Here is a 19,359-nt window from a genome sequence, read left to right as displayed (position 1 = left end):
CGTGCATGAAGGCATCTTCACTACACAGCAGCCGGGCAAGAAAAGTCGAAGGGACTGTGTTGGAGTTTATCGCAGGAAACACGCTTCCTAATTCCCCACGGAATTGCTCCAGCGAGTCTCCATGTAGTCAGCTGTTACACAAATAGATTGGCAGTTGGGGTGAGTGTTTGTGTTTCGTACTTTATCCTCGTAATTTTGTTTTTATAACTTACTCGACCGAAGTTGTTTCGGGCCTCCGTCCCATGGCGTTAACCGAGGCAGGGCTGTTTACTTACTTACTCTCTCCCCGCTTTTGGAAACTAATTTACGGTATAACGGCTATCCTGCCGATAGCCTGACATACTTTTAGAAGTACTTGGGTAACCGGGATAAACTTAGTCGAGTACATGTATTAGGAATGTGTTTTTTATTTTTTGCGAACCTGTAAGCTACTTGTTACATTGAAGGTTGTTGTTATGGTACGTGTCAAATTTGAGCAGTGTTAACTTGTATTGTCTCTTTAATCAATGCTTGCCTGCTTACCCAAAAGTTAATGTTCATTATAAACCAATTCCATGTTATTATACTATTACTCATGATTCAGCGCAGCAGTAGGAACTCAAGTTATAGGACTACATCTGCTAGTAGAAGGTGGTTACTTGAGTTGCCGGTGTAAACATCCATAAGGAATTAAAATACCCTTATTAACAACGACCTTCATCCTTAAAATACCATGTCTTTATTTAAAGAAAATACAATTCTGCCTGTTTTAAGATACAGGCACATTTGTTAGTATACAACATTTAGCCCAACTAGAACTAATGTAGTTAGTAATATATTCTGTCAAGCCTTAAAGATACTTAGTTGCACATGCCAATGTGTGCATGAGAAACTTAGACACTTTACATTGCAGCAACAAGCTCAGACTCATTTTACTTAATCAGCCTCCATCTCTTGCATTCCCCAACCAGTGCATGAACTTGAAGTCTGCACTAGGACTGATTGCATTTTGGTGCCTTAATTTTGTTTTACTGATGTGTCCTGTACCAGTGCCTCTAAACTGAAGCCCCTGGACCTCAAGGGATATGTTTGGGTGCCCAGCCCAGATAATTTTACTTTGAATATGCTTAGCTTTATTTGACTCTCTGGATGATAAAACATAAAAGTTTTTATATATAATACTTTGATGTTAGCGCTTCAGTCTACATCTGCTTTGCAATTCTGTTTTAAATATAGTAATAAACAAATGCGTACAAATTTCTCAGGTTCCGGAAAAAAAACATTCATGAATTAAAGGTTGTGGTCCAAGATGAACTTCTATGCTTGATATGCTTAATTGTTATGAAACTGAAAGAACAAACCTATAAAAATAAATATAAATACTTTATTTGCAGGAATGTGGGAGTTTATCCTACCGTTTGATTGTTGGGAAAGTTCTACCTGTTGCAGTGCCCAGGTGATCCACTAACATGACCCCAGGAGATGTGAAATGTGGATGACAGTGAGCCAGAACAATTCATTCCTTGGGCCAAAATATCCTCACACTGAGCCAAAAAGAAACCTGTTATAGCGGGATATACTCACTCACATTCCTTCCAAATCAGCAGCTGCAATGTTGATGCCAGGACCACTGTGGGCCTGCCTGGCTTTGATATGGGTGGGAAGCTGCAGAGCCCACAGCTTGTTTACCTGCGAGCCCATCAAAGTGTATCGGTGCCTGGGGATGCCCTACAACATGACCTTCTTTCCCAACATGATGGAGCACTATGACCAGGATATGGCAGCCAGTAAGATGGAGGTGAGTCCCCCTAACGTTACAGACTTATGAAACAACCTTTTTAATTTATTTTCCTTTTTCAGGTATGACTTCTTAAAAATAGATTCCTAATTTAAAGGCTTGAAGTGTCAGAGGTAAATTTCTGCTTTTTAAATGTGGTGCAAGGCAGGCCAGGCAATACAAGTCAATTCTGTGTGTGAGAAGAGAAACTGGTTAAACACCAAACATTGTTAAAACCCACATGACTTCATTTTCAGTTGTAATGAATGTCCCAACACTTTGCGTTGCGCTCAAATGATGCACAGGAACACACTGACAGAGACGGAAGCAGTGACACTGTCACACGGTTAAGCTCTTTAATAGAGTGAAGGCGGAAAAAGTATGATGAGGGATTTCATAGCTGCTAAAGCCTCCTAAAGATTCTTGTTAGTCTGGGTTTGAGAGTTGTAATTAAGCTGTCATAGAGAAAAAAGTTTCCTCTGCTTGTAAATATAAATTGTGATTGAAGTCACATTTAAAGATAATGAATATCATCTTAAAATAATTGCTTTGGTTAGCATTCTTCATGGCTGCCATTGTTTAGAAGATTGAACTATAATGACTCCTTTGTAATTGTCATCAACAGGCACACACAATGTGTCAACAAATCATGCCTGATTGTTATCAAGCACATGTTGATATTTGTTGTGAACATGATAACTATGAGTCGGTTATTGGCTAGAACTATACAGGATTTTCACATTGAAATCTATGTTTCCCCATTAGAAAAACAAATTAGGTTCCTTTAACAAGAAAAGTAGATACATAGGAACATTCATTCATTCATTAATTTTTTGAGGACATGCTTTTTATAAATATAGTTAAAATGTTATTGTGATTAAAATCAGCTTTTAACATAAATAGTGCAGAGATTGCTGAGGTTGCAGGACTTCCCGTTGCTGCGACTTGACAGTCCGGCCATCTTCCCTCACCACAAGTGGATCTATGAAAGAAATACACTGAATGCTAGCTAAAAACCTCCTTTGTATGATAGTGACATAAAGGGGATACAGCTCCATGTTAAGCGTAAATAACATGACCTAAAAGTAACACAAGTAGCTTCAACTTTTTGAGTAGACTACAAACATGGCGGGTCTTCCTAAAATGTTAAGGAGGGACCGAAGTCTTACATTGCTAATGGAAAGCAATCAATACTAGCTTGTTGAAAAGGTAGGGAAAAAATGGGTTGCATTAATGTTTGTAAGCTATGACTTGTGAGAGTCATTAGTGCACCGCCAAAGTTGACAGCACATCTCCTTACGGTGGCAAAAACAAATTTGGCAAAATCAGTACGCATGCAGTATCATAGTTATGTATATGTTCTTGCTGAATTCATATCTCAGCATACAATGTTCCTTCTTGCTTATTGATTTTTCTTTGTCAAAATCAGGACTAACATAACTTCAGTAACTGGCCTTGATTTTCTGACATGCCTTTAAACAAAGTGTTTTCTTGTGTGCAACTCAGTCTCTGTAGTTGTTGCATCTTTGTCCTGGCATTCCTCAAGGCCAGGGTTTGGGTTACACACATTAGGTGTCAGAGCATTGAGAATGAACAGTGATGTGTTGAAGGACTCTTTTGTGTGGCATCTGGCAAAGGTAGCAGGCTAGCAGGTATCAGCTTTTTATTTCACAGCAAATTTGGCCACAGGCAACTTCATCGACTTTGTTGTGAGGAGCCTTTGATTTCTGGAGGAAGGGGGGAAGACACACCCAGTCCCACACAAAGCCTCCCCAGCATACCACAACAGGAGTATTCTATCTCTGTTAATCGCTCACACATTTCCCTCCTGTACACGGTCTTACCTCCTACAGTAGGTCCTGTCTCCCAGGTGACTGGATTACACTCTCTGGCTTACACTCAACCTTACACACTATGCATAGCTCTCTTCGAAAGTGTGCTATGATCTCAAAGCCCTGACGCTGTAATCAAGCAGACTTCTGCTTCAGCATGGGCTCAGTCCGCCCTGTTAGTGGGATTTTCCGGAGGAGGGCTAACCTTTTTCCACGCAGATTTTACTAGTGTTTGCTGGCTTTTGAAATAGGAAAGTTTAAAGTGTTATAATACAAAATGAATGCAAAGACTAATTGATACATGAATGAAGCCAGAACACCAAAGTCTTCAAAGTTTAGGGAAAAGTTTGGAAGTGCATTTTGTTTCCATCATTTAAGCCTTGAAATACTTTGCTATAAAATTCTCTGCAGAGGATTTCGCCTTTAAGAGCAGATCGACTTGTACCCCTGATCCTGGCTGAAGGTTTCTGAAATGAGGGCAGTTTTTACAGTAACTCTGGCGAAAAGCGAATAAAGGTCAGATTGTTGAGCAATGGGGAGCTTATTGAGAAGGAGTCCAGGACCTCCGCTGGAGAGAGACAAGGACGCTTACTGTCAACCCAGGCCCCAGAGACGTGGGCCTACTGCCAGACTGGATTTCAGGAAAAAAAAGAAGAGGAAACTTTGAATAGTATACTGTGTCGGAGTGTGTGTGTTTGTTTTTTCTCCAAATATTAGCAGAATAGACTGACTGAAATCTGTTTGTGTTGGTCTGATAACGGGTCATACAGTTCAAACAAAAACAGCTTGAAAACATTGCAGATGGTGTAAAAAGAGTTCTGAGTAAACAACTGATGGTAGTGGACGCAGTGAAAAGCAATAATAAAGAAACCTCTGCAAGTCCAAAACGTACACACAGTATAGACATGATCCTGACATGTTTACCTGGAATGAGATCTCAGTGTAATTTGTGTATCTACCCGTGTTGTTCTGTAGACACAATACTACTGTGCTTCAACTGCAACCCAGCCTATCAACAGCTTTGTGCATTCCAGCCTTCCTGGCCTGTCGTGTGTTTCCAAATGTCCGTGCACTCATTTCCTGCCGCCTATACCACACCCCCCACTTCTTAGTCCTCAAGCTCCTGGCCAGTATGTTGAAGCGGGAGGCCGTGGTTACCAGCGTTTGAATGGGCCCCTTTGTGTGCTGCTAAAGATCTCTGCAGATCAACAAAATGAAGTTAATGTATTATTTGGGGGAGTTATTCGCTTCTTAACGCCTTAAAATGAAGCAAAGATAACACATGATCCATTACTGCAAAATGTGTTATAACCAGGTCAGCCTAAGACTGATTTTCTTGTCTCCTGTTATAACCTGCTTACATCAAGAGTTACTCATCAGTTTCACAAGAAAAAGCAAAAATTGGAGAAATAAAAAAAAAACATTACATGTACTACTATTTTCTTTTAAAGCTCTGTTTAACATCTCACAACCCTTTCTTCCCTTTTGTGACCGTTCCCATCTGTCAGAACTCAATTGAGTTAAGTTTAATTCACAGCTGATTGAATATTTATATCTAAGGCAAAAAAGTGACTTTATCCGGCTGTGCATTGCATCTTCAGAGGTTTTTTCATGATCTAAAATTTTGCCCGAAATGATCAAATATTTAGGGGTAAAACCAATGTTAATATCTATCATTTACATAGACTCAGTCAGACCTGATAGGACATTCAGAGCAAGTTGATGTATTTTTAGATTAACCTCAAGCATGAATAACTAAACTGATGTAACCTTTCTTGCTATCTCTAGCCATTTATGCCCCTGGCAAACCTGCGCTGCTCTCCAGACGTCCACCACTTCCTGTGCCAGGCCTTTATCCCAGAATGCACCGAGGAGAACAAGGTGATCCGTCCATGCAGAGAGGAGTGTGAAACCGTTCTGTCTGACTGCGAGGAGAATATACGAATCTTTGGTATTGCCTGGCCCCCTGAGCTACAGTGTGACAAGTAAGAAAATAACAATTATAGTTAATCCACAAAAGCAACACCAGTGGATCAGTCAATATAGAAGTTTACTTTTGTTTCACCAGGTTGGACTCGTGTAGCTTATCTGGCGGTTCGGACCTTCCTGCAACGACTCCAATGAGCTCCTCGGCAGCTAAGAGGGACCTTGGCTTCTGGTGCCCTCTGCAGCTGAAGACCAAACCAGGCCAGGGATCATCGTTCCTGGGCGCCCAGGACTGCTCTCCGCCTTGCTCCAACATGTACTTTAAACCCCACGACATCGAATTTGCAAAGAGCTTCATTGGTGTGTGCTCCATCATCTGCTTGGGTGCCACACTCTTCACCTTCCTCACTTTCCTCATTGACGTTAAACGTTTTCGCTACCCAGAGCGCCCCATAATATTCTACGCTGTCTGCTACAGCTTTGTCTCGCTCATATACTTCATTGGCTTCCTGCTTGGGAACAATGCAGCTTGTACCAAAGCAGCACATCCTGCCGGTGTGGATACAGTGGTGCTGGGCTCTCAAAGCAAAGGCTGCACTCTGATTTTTATGCTGCTGTACTTCTTCTCCATTGCCGGCATTGTCTGGTGGGTCATACTCACTATCACGTGGTTCCTGGCAGCTGGACCCAAGTGGAGCTGTGAGGCCATTGAGAAGAAAGCGGTAAGGATTGAAGAACGTAATGTTTTTAAGAGGCAAATGTAGCAAGCAAATTCAGCAATGAAAACTAATAACAGCGAGGAAAATGGTTGATGCTGTTGAAAATATTAATTCATGTGTCCTGTGACTTTAGGTGTGGTTCCACTCTGCTGCCTGGGGAATCCCCGGGGCACTGACTATCATGCTGCTGGCTCTGAACAAAGTTGAAGGAGACAATATCAGCGGGGTCTGCTTTGTGGGGCTCTACGACCTGGACACCTTGCGCTACTTTGTTCTGGCTCCTCTGTGTGTGGGTGTCGTCGTTGGTCTCTGTCTCATCCTGGCGGGCATTGTTTCTCTAAACCACGTCCGACAGGTCATCCAGCACGACGAGCGCAACCAGGAGAAGCTGAAGAAGTTTATGATCCGAATTGGCATATTCAGCTGCCTCTATCTGGTCCCGCTGGTCACCCTGTTAGCCTGCTACACCTATGAACAGAGTCATCGCAGCACCTGGGAAAATACATGGATCAACGACCGCTGTCAGGAGTACAGCATCCCCTGCTCCTATAAGGTAGCTGTAGCTCATTCACTTGCTGAGGGTGGTGTGCCTCCAAACACGTTAAGGCCAAAGGGCACATTAGAGAAGACTTTCTAACTTAGTCTTACACAGTTGATTAAAGGTCAGCAGCTTGTTAGCATTGACTATAAGGGGGCAAATGGCTAATTTAAAGCAACTTAATACAGATATTTAGGCAAATGTTTTATAAGACAATTGAAATCCTGCATTAAGTTTAGAGAAACTATCACTTAAATTAACTTAAGCTGAAACTATATTAAGATTAAAAACTTTGTCTCAAGCCTAGAATTGCTTTTACACACACTAAGTCACAAGCGTTCTGTCATTACTTGTGTTTGTCTCTTTGTTTCAGTCAACAGAGCTTGACCGTCCTGACCTCTCCTTGTTCCTGGTGAAATATTTAATGACGCTGATTGTTGGGATATCTGCAGTGTTCTGGGTCAGCAGCAAAAAGACGTGCTCTGAGTGGGCCTACTTCTTCAACAGGACGCGCAAGAGAGAGTAAGATCACATTTCTTTTCCTGTTTCATGTTTCAATTCAGGTTACATGAAAATAAATATGTAATGTCACTATACTCTTTTGTTCTCTGACCCACAGTCCCATCAGTGAGAGCCGCCGGGTGCTGCAGGAGTCCTGCGAGTTCTTTCTCAAGCACAACAGCCGCGCCCAGCACAAGAAGAAGCACTACAAGCCAAGCTCCCACAAGCTCAAGGTCATCTCCAAGTCCATGGGCACGAGCACCGGTGCTGCAGCCACCAATGCCTCCACTGCTGCCACCACAACCAATCAAGGAACCTCTGCGTTGGCGTTGGGCAATCACGAGCCTCATGTGCAAGGCTCTCTGTCCGAGGTCTCGGCAAGACAGCACCTGGACAGGGGCGCCTCCGGCAGGAGCTCTAGGAGAGGGGAAAGGGAGAGGGACAGAGAGAGGGAGGTAGGAGAGAGACGTAGCAAAGGGGGGAGCTCCAGTAAGATCAGCAGCCGCTCAGAGAGCATGCACAGAGTCCCAGATGGGAGGTGAGTAAGACAGGTGTGAAATATGTTGATCCTGGATTCTTGAGTGTTTTTATAACCTATGTTTCTGGAAAGCACAGATGCAAGACTTTTACTAAATGTGGTACTAGACATTTCTGTTGTAGCAAGGTTTTGTTTAGACAGCTTTTTCCTCCATTGTTTTTTGTTATACAGAACTAAATCTGCACAAGTAATAACCACCACTAATAATAATGTGTCCCTGCTGGTTTAGGATGACTCCGAGGAGCGAGCTGTCAGAGGTCAGGCAGGTCCCCAGTCCCCAGCAGCATCCAGCTTTAAACCTTTCACACAGCAGCAGCATCCAGGACCCTACCAACCAGGTGCCTGAGGAGAGCAAGGCCACAAAGAACAGCAGCTGCTGAGACACCTGAGCCCCTGGATTCATCCATCCTTTAAACCACTCAGACACATCAGTCACACTTAGGGCTGGTTCAATTGTCTGTTGAAACTTTAGTAAACCTTTGTGTCATAGAATGTATAAGCGTCATGCATCATATGATGATTGTATTGGTTAGACTGTGGTCAGTGAATGTTTCGCCTGCAATATTTGACAAACCTACTCTTTTGAATGTGGTATGTTTGGACCAGAATCTGTGGGTCATTTAGTTAAGGTGACAACTGTGTCTTTCAGCTTTACTGAGCTTCTGGCTATATTGTTTATTTCTTCATGTTCCAGTAGCATAGCTGTGTTCCACATATACATCTCTAAATGGTCATTAATTAAAAGCATGCATGAAGAACCTTAGGACTTCTTTTAGATTTGTAGCTTAATGGCATAGAATACATTTTAGCAATATTTATGAAAATATTCTATTTTTTATTGGAAATTAAGTCTTTAACTGGACTAATCTCTACACTGAGTTATGTTATGTAAGGTCAAGATATTACCAAACATTCAACTTAAGGAAAGTCTTCCTATGTTAAACTATTTTTGAATGTCTTAAAGTCCTTTAAACCTCATCTTGTAATACAGTGTGCTACTTTTTGAAAAAAGGACATATTCTTAAACTTGATGTAGTGTTTTTGTAGACTGTTGATTTTCTGAATTGTATTTTTTTTTTTTTTGTCAAAAAGTACTTCTACTGTTCTTATTTCAGTGTTTCTACATGTCATAGTTGTACAGATTTGCAGAGGTCTCACAAGAAAGTGTCCTCCATTCGAATAATGTTAGCTTTATAGTTTTGTAAAAGAATGTGCCTTTCTTAGAGTAGCTCCTCCTTTTCAAAGAACTCCATAGAACCTACAGATGTGTTGCATGTGTGATGTCTACCTGTGTACTTGCTGTAAATTGCTATGAGTTTAAGTCAAATTGAGGAAACAAATCAAAATGGCTTTGCACTATCTGTCATGTTAAGCACAAACCTAAAATCATTAAGTATGACTAGTCATAAACAATCACAAAAAAGAACATTTGTGGCTTTGTTCAGGGCTTATTTATAACACATTTCTCCTTCAAGTACTTCCAGAACAACGTATGGGATTTATTAAATTGCTGTCATGCTGTACCGTCTGTTCTGTTGTGTAAGGGAGAGATTCTTCCCTAAAGTGTCTATACCTTTAGTATTTTGGGGTCACAGATCAATTCCAGAAACATTTATGAAAAGGGAATCCCTGTTTTTTGTTGCACATGTTTTGTCCTGTGGACGGGGGTCTTTCTTATGATGTACCTAGACTTAGTGTAGTCTATCAGATGCTCTTTAAGACTTTGAGCCGTTTTTACTGTTTTTATATTGTAGCCTATCTTGCTCCATTTTGTATGGATCCAATTTAATTGTAATAAAATACATTTGAATAAAACATTGAAATTGTAAGTCGTTTATAAACATTAATTATATGTGGTGAAAGAGTGCAATCAAATCGGTCCAGAAAGACAAAGGACAATATTAACTTTATATGTTGCGCATTGGCACGCTTAAACTGCCCACATGATCAGCATTAGGGATGTTGCATCTGGGAATTTTTCCCTAGAATACTAATCGAGAAGTTGACTGGCTCCCTCCTTCTTGTCCTGCCCTCCTCCGCACCAAAGCTGGCTGGAGTTGGAGTCAAACTGTCTCTTCAGATCTGAGAAGGAGCACGCAGTGATCCGCTGTCTATTGTATGATGTCTCCTCTTGTTGCCCGCCTGCTGCTCGTTGTCTGCTTGGCGTTACCTCTTTATGGCGTGGAAAAGGAAAAGGTGAGAAATAGAGGATACCGAAAGGATCCAGACGCCGACAAGGTAAGGGGGAGATAGCTGTTAGAACGATGTAGCCGCTTCGGTAGTTTTCTAAAGTAGACATGTGGCACATGTATGCGCTTTGAAAGATGCTAAAGCTTCCCTTGATGGGAATCACAATAAAATGGGCTGATTAAAATGTAATTACCGTACTAAGACTACCTTATTGTCACTAGTCGCGCTTTGTTCTTTTTTTTTCATATAATTTGCATGTTCCTTTAACTTATCCTGGATTTACTTTTTTGGCATGCATTGCTGTTTGCTGTTTTAAACGACCGATTTCCCCAAAAAGGAAAAAAAAAAAGTAGCCTACCTAATAGGCCTCATCCAGATTCATCCGCATGATAGGTTAACAGTGAGTGTGTTCACAACTTCAGCAAAACAGGCTCCGGAATTACCTGGTTCCGGCAACAGATGAGGGTTAAGGTTTTTATAGCTTTTGTCTGGTCAGCTGGTTCTCTGTTATTTCAGATTTGGCTACTCCCCATCAGACTGGACACAAAGAAATCCCCTAACGGGAAGTTGGAGTCTGGTTCATTCTATCTGTGTCTGTCTTTGTTATCTATCTGGCTGCCCTACAGTTTACAGATGATGTTTTACTCTGGTTTGGAGGGGGTATTTTAAGGCTGGTCAATTTGTTATACTATTTTCAAAATCAGCCAGCCTAATGAATGATAGAACTATTTAAGTTGTCAGCACCAGAGCCAATTTACCTATTTTTATTAATTACATAACCCTGTATGCTGTAGGTGGGGAGTGAAGGAACAAAGTCGGCACACATCCCCCTCCCTAATCTCTTGGGATTCAAATGAAAGTGAGAATTTTGTTTATGTTGTCAGGACTCTGTGGACCCTCCTCAGGGACTCTGCAGCCCCCACTTTGAAAACCACAGAGCTCAAGCAGTTACTCTTCATTATTCCCCAAAGTAGTATTCCCATAATTGAGACCACAGCAGAAGTATATAATGAAATAGCATCTTATTTTACCATCTGAATCTAGTGTACTGGAAATGATGCCGAAAAGCCCAACTGCACTACACACTCAGAAGAAGGAAGACCTCCCTATTTGAACCAAATGGTAATCAGAAAATCCTATTTTGCATCTTGAAATCCTCTAAATTGAACAACTCTCGAAGCAGAGCAGTATATCCATGCTCTGCATGCTCTAGGAGAGCTTCAGCGCTTGCGTCAGTGTTGACCAATGCATGAAATATAACTGACTCCTCTGGATTTTGAGGCAAATGCAGCCTTTATGCTTCAGCTACAGCTATGGAGTGTGTGCTACTAATATGCAGGAGGGCTGGAGAGTAATTCGTGCAGGCAGCTTTCACCACAGACTGGTAGCTAATGTAAAAGTCAGCTTTGTAGCTAAGTGGACAGAGGTTCCATTCATTTGCCTGCTTTGAAGTGTCTCCAAAAATCCAACCCTCAATAAAACATTTGTGAGACATTTCCTTGCTGAATATCAACCACACAGATTCATGCTGTATTTGGATCATTTTTACATTTTGACACTTCTCAGTCTTAGACTGTCCCTTTTTCTTGAGGACAAATTCCAGATCTATTAGTGCACACACTACCAACTCACAGGCCATTGGTTTCATCACAGACTTCCAGGTTTCCTATAGAGAGAGTGACCTCACATCATCAAGTTGCTCCAGCATTTCAGCCACTTAATGGCTTAAACAGACTCTCAACCATCTGTTTCACATGCAGCTGCCTTTTAGAATATTGTAATCACCCTCTATTGAGGCATTTTCCAGGTTCATATAGTCTGAAATAGATTTGGCCACTTTACCCCAGAGACTCAAGTCGAGACAAGATGTTGAAACTGAAGTAAAAGCTCTTTGTTTTCTTCTCGAGCCTTGGGACTTTTTTTTGCCTTAATGCCTTTTGGCTACATGCCCCTCTAACTGCTCCACAGCTGCTGAGCAAAAGGGCAGTAATGACCCAAAAAACCCAGATAAATCCTTTCGGCATCAGTGTTTGCTTTAGGGCAGGAAGCAATACGTGTCAGTTTATGTCTGTCCTGACAGAAGGAATAAGTATATTACAATTACAACTCACATAACCAAATCAAAATACAACTTCAGCTAAAAAAAGCTTCAACAGCAAACCTACACACTGTAATCTGTTGGTCGAACTGCCTTTTTGAAGAACATGTTACACAAACTATCTCGGATCTTCATTGTGTCTATCTCTGTATGTGGTAGGGACGTTCTGGCAAGCTCCTCCGTCTGTGTGTGTGTTTGAGTCATCTTGACAAAGATCTGTTTAAACATAGCAAGAGCTTCAGCTGGACAAAGAAACACACAGAAGGATGTCTAGCCAGACGTCTAATTAAGGTTTTCACCAAGCCTTCAGTTCCTCATTAACACACGATCTGTCATTTACTTGCTTCATGGCTCCATGGTTGCTGGCTCTGTTGCTTTGCCTTGGTTTGGATCACATCTGTATTCGCACTTATTTCAGCCCTATGGCAGTGTAGTTGTTTACATGACTTGTTAATGAGGTATAATCTGGCAGCATTCAGGTGTTTGCGGTGCATGCAGCTCGAACATGGACGCATCCCTCAGGAAGGATAAAGGGCATAACAATAGGCTGCTGATGTGGTTGCATGCCTTCTTGTCGACTTCCATCATTACTTCCTCTTATCCTTGTTTTTCAGTTTGGCAGTTGCATGCAGGGTCCAGCAGGCACCCCTGGCAGAGAGGGTAACCCTGGAACCAATGGCATCCCGGGGACGCCGGGCATCCCTGGCCGTGATGGGCTAAAAGGTGAGAAAGGAGAGTGCATTAATGAGATCTTCGAGGAGCCCTGGAGGCCAAACTACAAGCAGTGTGCCTGGAACTCTCTGAATTATGGAATTGACCTGGGTAAAGTAGCTGTAAGTATCTCGATATGTTGTATTATAAGTTATTATAGGTTGTAATATTAAGGTTGTATAAATTGGCCAAATTTCTCTATGCTGTGTTACAGGACTGTACATTCACCAAGCTGCGTTCAGACAGCGCCGTCAGAGTCCTCTTCAGCGGTTCCCTCAGACTCAAGTGTAAGAATGCATGCTGCCAGAGGTGGTACTTCACCTTTAATGGAGCAGAGTGCACAGGACCCCTGCCCATAGAGTCCATCATCTACTTAGACCAAGGAAGTCCTGAGCTCAACTCGACCATCAACATCCACAGAACATCCTCAGGTATGAAAATAGTCATGGTGATTTTGATTTACAATAAATAACTTGAACCAACAATGTCCTCTACAGCCAAATAATGCTTCGATTTAGAGCAACAGCAACATTTCTGCTTATTCACTTTATGGCTGAGACTTTGATGTAACTGCAGCTAAGGCTAGCGGTTAGCTGAGTTAGCATAAAGACTGGAAACAGGGAAACCCTTTAGCCTATATCTTGTTTGTTAAGACCATTCAAAGGAAATATTTAAGGAGTGGCCTCAGGAACATACTGCCCACCTTTCCTTACCTTGGTTACGTTTAAATAGGTCTACAGACTGGTTAGTGGCATCCTGTTTATAACATAGAAATCAACATTTATTCTTTGCCTGTTAAAAAGGGTCAAGCTGGCTGTTTGCTTGTTTCTAGACAGTCATTATGCTAAGTTTGTTGGCCAAAATGATTCCTTTGAGGGTTTGTTTAACTGCTGTCTCGGCCAACTTTGAAATAAAGTAAAACTCTCCCAAATTGGTTTTTGGAAAGTTCATCACTGTGTCAGAAAACAATGAACAATTTCCATCTGTGAAGTAAGTTTGGGTGTTCCCTGAAATTAATTTGCTATAACTTCTTTTTTCTCTGCAGTTGAAGGGCTGTGTGAGGGTGTCAAAGCAGGGTTGGTGGATGTGGCCGTGTGGGTGGGGACCTGTGCAGACTACCCCAGAGGTGACGCATCTACAGGGTGGAATTCAGTATCCAGAATTATAATTGAGGAACTGCCCAAATAAAACACCATGTGACATGTAGGGGAGGGACCAGTCCTGGCAGTATAACAGTATATTATCTGGCTCTCCAAAATGATCAGGTATGGTCAGCTGAGGCGTCGCAGCATCACTGATGTTAACTTGAATGTTTTATTGTTTTGCTTAAATACTATAATAGTTTACAGGCCTATAAACAAGAATACTGTGTCATTCTGTCTACCAGAAATAAACTTTGTACTGTAGCTTCTCTGCTAGTGGGTGCTGTTGGTGTACAGTCGCCAGTTAACAGACATTGTGACCCGACACTGACAACATTTCAATGATGTACTCATATGACCTGTTTATATTCTTTTTTTACTGTTAATAAAGTCACCTTTTTTTAAAGATCCAAACTCAAACTATCTGACTTCTTGTTTGGAAGCTTTGAAATGCCATGCACTCAATTCAATGTAGCCACAAAATAATACATTTAATGTGTTTTATATATCAAACACTGACAATGCAGATAAAGCACAGATTGGACTTTAGAATAATAAAACTGAATTAAGCAATGCAGTTACATTTTGTGGTCAGGAAACATAGAAAATACAAACAAAAGTATGAATTGTGGGGAAAATGTATGTTTAAAAAAAATGATCTGTTATGCTGCCATCAGTTAATAATAAAGAAATAATTTAAGAGATGAGGCTAATCATGGAAAGCATACATGCAAATAAAAACCTGAGAAGATATCTAATGAGCTGTTGGTAGTCTACTCTTCACATTCCAGGATATATCCCCTTCTGCTGCAACATTTAATGTAAACACCACTATGAACAGTTAACAACCTGCTCTGACTAAGCATAAAATGCTGATGGACGCATCATAAAAAACTACACATCATGGCAGCATGTCCTTTGGTGTGCACAGCAACATCCTAAAAGTGTGTTATGCATCTGAATCAGATCTTGTGGTCTTAGACACCATCCCATTTCACTTATAAAAAAATATCCACTGTTGATTCCATTGCTTTGGCAACCTTCTCATTCATTTTCAGTGTAAATGGATTCTTCTCACACCAGTACATGCATGGCACAGACAGCTCAGCTTCATTCTGATGCTTTTCTCTCTGTATCTTTGATCGGCACCACAGTATCAGTGTGAGTTCATTGTCTTTGCAGTGGTCCCTGCCTCGCTTAGCATCATTTATTTTGTCCAAGAAGGAAGCGAGACACATTCTCATAAACGACAAATGTGATGCAGCAAGCTGGAGTGACACGAATCAAGTTGGGGATGATTCCTTTATAGAAACCAATGGCGCCTTCATTCCTACAGAGAAAGAGGAAAAAATGATCATGACTCAAAAAGGACACCATTTGTTTAAACAGCCAAATGTAGAACTAGGACTAGGATGGCAGGTACAGCCCCTTGAAGACTGGATCGGTATCCATACCTCCATGTCCGTCTTACGACATCAATAACTCCATTGTATCTATTGTGCTGGTCTTGCAGGCGAGCTCGCACCACCTGATATGGGTATGTTGTGGCCACAGCAAATATTTTGGATAATGCTGCCATTGTGATATATTCCAAAGCATTCTGTGAACACAGATAAAGAGATGGAGAGAGAGTGAGGGAGTGAGAATTGAGCAGAATACAGCAGGAAAACCGATGAGTCACCTTTCAACTGCTAGTTATCGACTATGGGCGCTGTCTTATTAAACTAAAAAAGCTCCAGGCCTTATGTCTGAGTTTTATTTAACCCTGAGCATGCTTCCAGTTTCCTTGTGGCTCATGGGGTTAATGACTCACCAGCTTTGCATCTGAAGGCACTTTCCTGTATTTGTTGTAGTCTCTCTTGAGCTCTTCGTAGGCCATGAACTGCAGTGCTCCATGGGATGTGCCAAACAGACCAGGAACATAACCCTTTGAAAGTACAGCTTTGTAAGTCAATCTTTTACAAAAACATACCCACAGTATACAATATATATACATGGCAAGGCCCACCACACAGTATCTCAGTCATATGTTATTAAATATTCTGGCAGGCTGCAATCATTAACTTTAATCAATTAAGAACCTAAAATGCTGCAAAAAAAAAATCTGAACGTTATTACAAGAACACTGAGGATATAACTTCTCTACTACAGCCTTTATGAGCTAGTGATGCCCTCTAGTGGTGATTTATCTGCCAAGACAAAATTGTATTTTAGCCTAGTGGGAGGTTTGCAACGCCTCTCTACAGAACAGCATACCTGTCATTTTGTAAAATAAGCATCTGTTATGTAGCTATGTTAAATGAAAGCATAAAGATACGCAGAATTCTTACTTTGTAAAGTCCACGCACTCCCTCATGGCGGTAGATCTTGACCAGAGCATCGACCATCCCCTTGTACTGTTTACTAGTTGGGTCAGCATTGTACTGCAGCACCAGCCGGGTCTTTGTCACCCAGATTGGGTTGGTAAGGGTGAGTGTTAAGATTCCTAGGGGAGGACAGGTCAACATTTAAGCACATTCAGGGGCTACTTTGTTAGATACACATGTCTGATAACCTACAAAAGGAAACTAGGAAAGCACTCAAATGTATACTTTTATTGCGACACGATCATTTTGGGCAAGACACCCTTCTTCAGCGTGTATTCTGGCAATTATGCACAGGTGGGTTTAATTATAAATGACGAGAGTCTGTGCAACATTCAAACAGATTCCAACAGGGGGAGCCCCTAGCTTTTACAACTCATCACCATCATCACCATCATTTCATGCTGCATCATACTCAGTATACCAAAATTAAATAAATAAAAAATATGTACTTCATAGAAAAGAGGCAGATGAAATCTCCTAATTCATCCCCTTGGGAATGAGGATTCTGTCCCTTTTGCCACCTCTATGTGGCACCATTACTGTCTCAATGCCCATGTATTGTAGTTTGCTCAAGCTTTGGTTAAGTGGTAAAATGCCTAGCCACTGATGATTTATCATCATGATTACGGACAGAACACCAATGTTCACAGATTCTCATTTTTAACTCTTGTTTTGTTTTCCCAACATAGATTGCATGGACATTTTAACAGGTAAACCACACATTTAGTGTTGCATGTAATTCAGCCCCTAACCTTAATGTCAATGCTGGCCTTCGGATGGGTGAATTGATTACCCTTCAATCATATAGCAGTGTACTTTTTACTGTATGTGGCTGAATTTGAAGATGTACGCCATGCCAGACAGGATTAAGAGGTTCAGTCACTCCTCACCAAAATGGAAAACAGAAGTGATCTAATTGAACCTGATTGAGATATAATAGTGGTTCCAGACAGAGCTGCAACTGTTTTTGCAGACTACATTAACTTCATTCACGGATCATGGGACAATTAATGAACCATTCAGCGCTTGTTCAGTGTAGCAAAACATCCTGCAAATGAGACAAAGGCTACACTCATTTAAATACGAGGAAGGCCACAAATATGCCAGTATGTGATTTTTACAATGTCCAAGGGAAGTTTTAGGAAGATAATGTGTCATATCCCAAAGCACTCCTCACCACAACCCTTGGGATATGACAGAAACTCCAATAGCTTGTAAAGAAGCAACATCTCAACCAATATGGTTGCATAATGCATTATTCTTATAAGAATTGCACTTATACAGTATAGCTTCTTTCTAATCTTCCAACCACTCCATCTGATCACTACCACAGTATCCTTTTACACACACATTCATACACCAATACACTACTTTGATGCCATATAAGGCAATAACTAATCTACTTAGCTTATAATACACATGCATTCATACACCACAGGCTCTGCCTCCAGGGGTAATTTGGGATTCAGTATGTTGCCCATGGATACTTGTACACTTTTAGACCTGTAGATTGGAAGAGCTGGGAATCGAACCACCTAACTTCCAGAGGACCTCTAAGACACACTCACCCAATACTAGTCTTCCTTAAAAACTCCCTTATTACTGAATACCTAAGAATTTTAATTGTTTTCATGCAGTTGAAAGCAACTACAAAATGCTGACTCTCCTTAGATTCCTTGTGTTCCCTGAAATCGTGTAAGAAGCATAATTTTCAACTACCAGCTTCATTTGGCGAGCAGGAAGCACATCTGTGTGACCTGGTGGGAACAGAATAAACAGAAGGGTTATCTTTCTCCTGTCTGCTAAGGCCAGCTCATGGCAGTACTATCTGGCTGTTGTTGTTGTGTGTGTGCTGATAATGTGAGTGTGTCAGCAGGGCAGCAGTGCCAAGATTCATGTAGGACTAACCGGCTTCAGCTGCAGACACCAGGTGTTCCGTTGCACTTAGCTCAGTTTGACGACCCTCCTTTGTGTAGCCTTTGATTGCATTGTAGCTGTGATGGAAAAAGTGTGAAATAGATGTGTTTTGAAGTCAAAGCATATCATGAAAAATATAAAGATGCATGCCTAATTATACAGGGATCTGGGAATAGCTTACGTACAACAAGAAGTAGAGACCCCAAGATGCTCCAGCACCCCAAACATTGGGTGTCACTCCTTGGTAAAGTCCTCGCAGTCCCTCCTGCTGCCAAACACTCTTCATACAGTTCAATATGCCGCTGTACTTAGGTCTTAATTCCAATCCATCACTTACTACATTGAAAGGACAAAGAAATTTCAGTCATTTCATCCGAATGTAACATAAAGACATCAACAATTTCTAAAAGGAAATAAGTTAAGTCATAGCAATAGCAGCATTGTAGCGCTGTAATTGTGCAAATCAATTTTTGAATATATTTGTTACATTAATTCTGAACAACTGTAGATGCTTCATAGGTATCCTAACTGACAAGAAACGGTACTGTTTCAGGTGACGTACAAGACATAATTGCAATATACATATATATCAGTTATAGTATCATACTGTACCTGCAAACCTGATTTTGACCAGATCCAGAGGGTGAAGCACCAGCGTTGACACCACTCCTCCACTGAGTCCCGCGACTAGATTTCCTATCTTCACGTGGCTGAAGACCTGCTGGACATGCCCGCCTAACGAGACAGCAGAAACGGGTTTGCTGGACAGCCCTGTCTCTGAGACGTTCACGGTACCATGATTCGAAGGGGAGCTCATGTTTATCGGTAATTGCCTGAGCTAGTTCCTGTCAGCTAGTTATGAGATATATTTGTAAGGTCAGTTAAGGCTAACAGCTTACATTCCGAAGACAACTCACCGACTGTACTGAAAAAAATAAATATGACATACTGACGGTACTAACTCCTTCAAATCTCCTCATTTTAATAGCAACTAAACCACGTTGTTGACATGCGGTACCACTCCATAGCTGTAGTTACATTATCCAAAATGTCAAGCGGCAGTGCCACTGCGCGACCTTCTTCTTCTTCTTCTTCTTGGAGGTGTTTTATGTCGGTTGGCAAACA

The 19,359-nt window shown here is 41.4% G+C and overlaps 3 protein-coding genes across 5 annotated transcripts; 2 read left to right on the top strand and 1 right to left on the bottom strand.

The window, feature by feature from the left end:
• Positions 1 to 1,382: 1,382 nt before the first annotated feature.
• On the top strand, positions 1,383 to 9,577 carry fzd6 (frizzled class receptor 6). The gene is made up of 7 exons (XM_069655796.1): positions 1,383 to 1,777; positions 5,377 to 5,573; positions 5,657 to 6,236; positions 6,367 to 6,786; positions 7,145 to 7,293; positions 7,391 to 7,810; positions 8,040 to 9,577. Exons 1-7 carry the CDS (start codon positions 1,592 to 1,594, stop codon positions 8,188 to 8,190), a joined length of 2,103 nt encoding a protein of 700 aa, XP_069511897.1. The 5' UTR covers positions 1,383 to 1,591; the 3' UTR covers positions 8,191 to 9,577.
• A 280-nt stretch (positions 9,578 to 9,857) lies between these two features.
• On the top strand, positions 9,858 to 14,365 carry LOC138583799 (collagen triple helix repeat-containing protein 1-like). Of its 3 annotated transcripts, XM_069655798.1 has the most exons (5): positions 9,858 to 10,048; positions 11,045 to 11,122; positions 12,713 to 12,931; positions 13,024 to 13,240; positions 13,855 to 14,365. In XM_069655798.1, the coding sequence occupies exons 1-5, from the start codon at positions 9,929 to 9,931 to the stop codon at positions 13,995 to 13,997; spliced, it is 777 nt and encodes a 258-aa protein (XP_069511899.1). In that variant the 5' UTR covers positions 9,858 to 9,928; the 3' UTR covers positions 13,998 to 14,365. The 3 variants fall into 3 exon arrangements, with proteins under 3 accessions (XP_069511899.1, XP_069511901.1, XP_069511900.1); XM_069655800.1 differs by lacking the exon at positions 11,045 to 11,122 and having other exon boundaries at positions 9,858 to 10,006; XM_069655799.1 differs by lacking the exon at positions 11,045 to 11,122.
• slc25a32b (solute carrier family 25 member 32b) lies at positions 14,146 to 19,315 on the bottom strand. The gene is made up of 7 exons (XM_069655797.1): positions 18,847 to 19,315; positions 18,420 to 18,570; positions 18,226 to 18,311; positions 16,282 to 16,436; positions 15,765 to 15,878; positions 15,406 to 15,551; positions 14,146 to 15,281 (listed from the first exon to the last, which is right to left on the bottom strand). The coding sequence occupies exons 1-7, from the start codon at positions 19,049 to 19,051 to the stop codon at positions 15,155 to 15,157; spliced, it is 984 nt and encodes a 327-aa protein (XP_069511898.1). The 5' UTR covers positions 19,052 to 19,315; the 3' UTR covers positions 14,146 to 15,154.
• Between the last annotated feature and the right edge of the window lie 44 nt (positions 19,316 to 19,359).

The sequence above is a fragment of the Semicossyphus pulcher genome, unplaced genomic scaffold (assembly GCF_022749685.1).
Source record: "Semicossyphus pulcher isolate SPU_LCO1_2020_fin unplaced genomic scaffold, fSemPul1.0.p SCAF_9, whole genome shotgun sequence".
Taxonomy (NCBI): Eukaryota; Metazoa; Chordata; class Actinopteri; order Labriformes; family Labridae; genus Semicossyphus; species Semicossyphus pulcher.
This window is presented reverse-complemented; position numbering and strand designations above follow the sequence as displayed.

Excerpts from the sequence above, each read along its gene's own strand:
- fzd6 (XM_069655796.1), top strand. The coding sequence starts at position 1,592 with ATGTTGATGCCAGGACCACTGTGGGCCTGCCTGGCTTTGATATGGGTG. Across the intron at positions 1,778-5,376 it reads TGGCAGCCAGTAAGATGGAG|CCATTTATGCCCCTGGCAAA; the intron begins GTGAGTCCCCCT and ends TGCTATCTCTAG. Across the intron at positions 6,237-6,366 it reads AGGCCATTGAGAAGAAAGCG|GTGTGGTTCCACTCTGCTGC; the intron begins GTAAGGATTGAA and ends CTGTGACTTTAG.
- LOC138583799 (XM_069655798.1), top strand. The coding sequence starts at position 9,929 with ATGATGTCTCCTCTTGTTGCCCGCCTGCTGCTCGTTGTCTGCTTGGCG. Across the intron at positions 11,123-12,712 it reads CTCCCTATTTGAACCAAATG|TTTGGCAGTTGCATGCAGGG; the intron begins GTAATCAGAAAA and ends CTTGTTTTTCAG. Across the intron at positions 12,932-13,023 it reads TTGACCTGGGTAAAGTAGCT|GACTGTACATTCACCAAGCT; the intron begins GTAAGTATCTCG and ends GCTGTGTTACAG.
- slc25a32b (XM_069655797.1), bottom strand. The coding sequence starts at position 19,051 with ATGAGCTCCCCTTCGAATCATGGTACCGTGAACGTCTCAGAGACAGGG. Across the intron at positions 18,571-18,846 it reads GGTCAAAATCAGGTTTGCAG|TAAGTGATGGATTGGAATTA; the intron begins GTACAGTATGAT and ends CTTTCAATGTAG. Across the intron at positions 15,552-15,764 it reads TGCCTTCAGATGCAAAGCTG|AATGCTTTGGAATATATCAC; the intron begins GTGAGTCATTAA and ends CTGTGTTCACAG.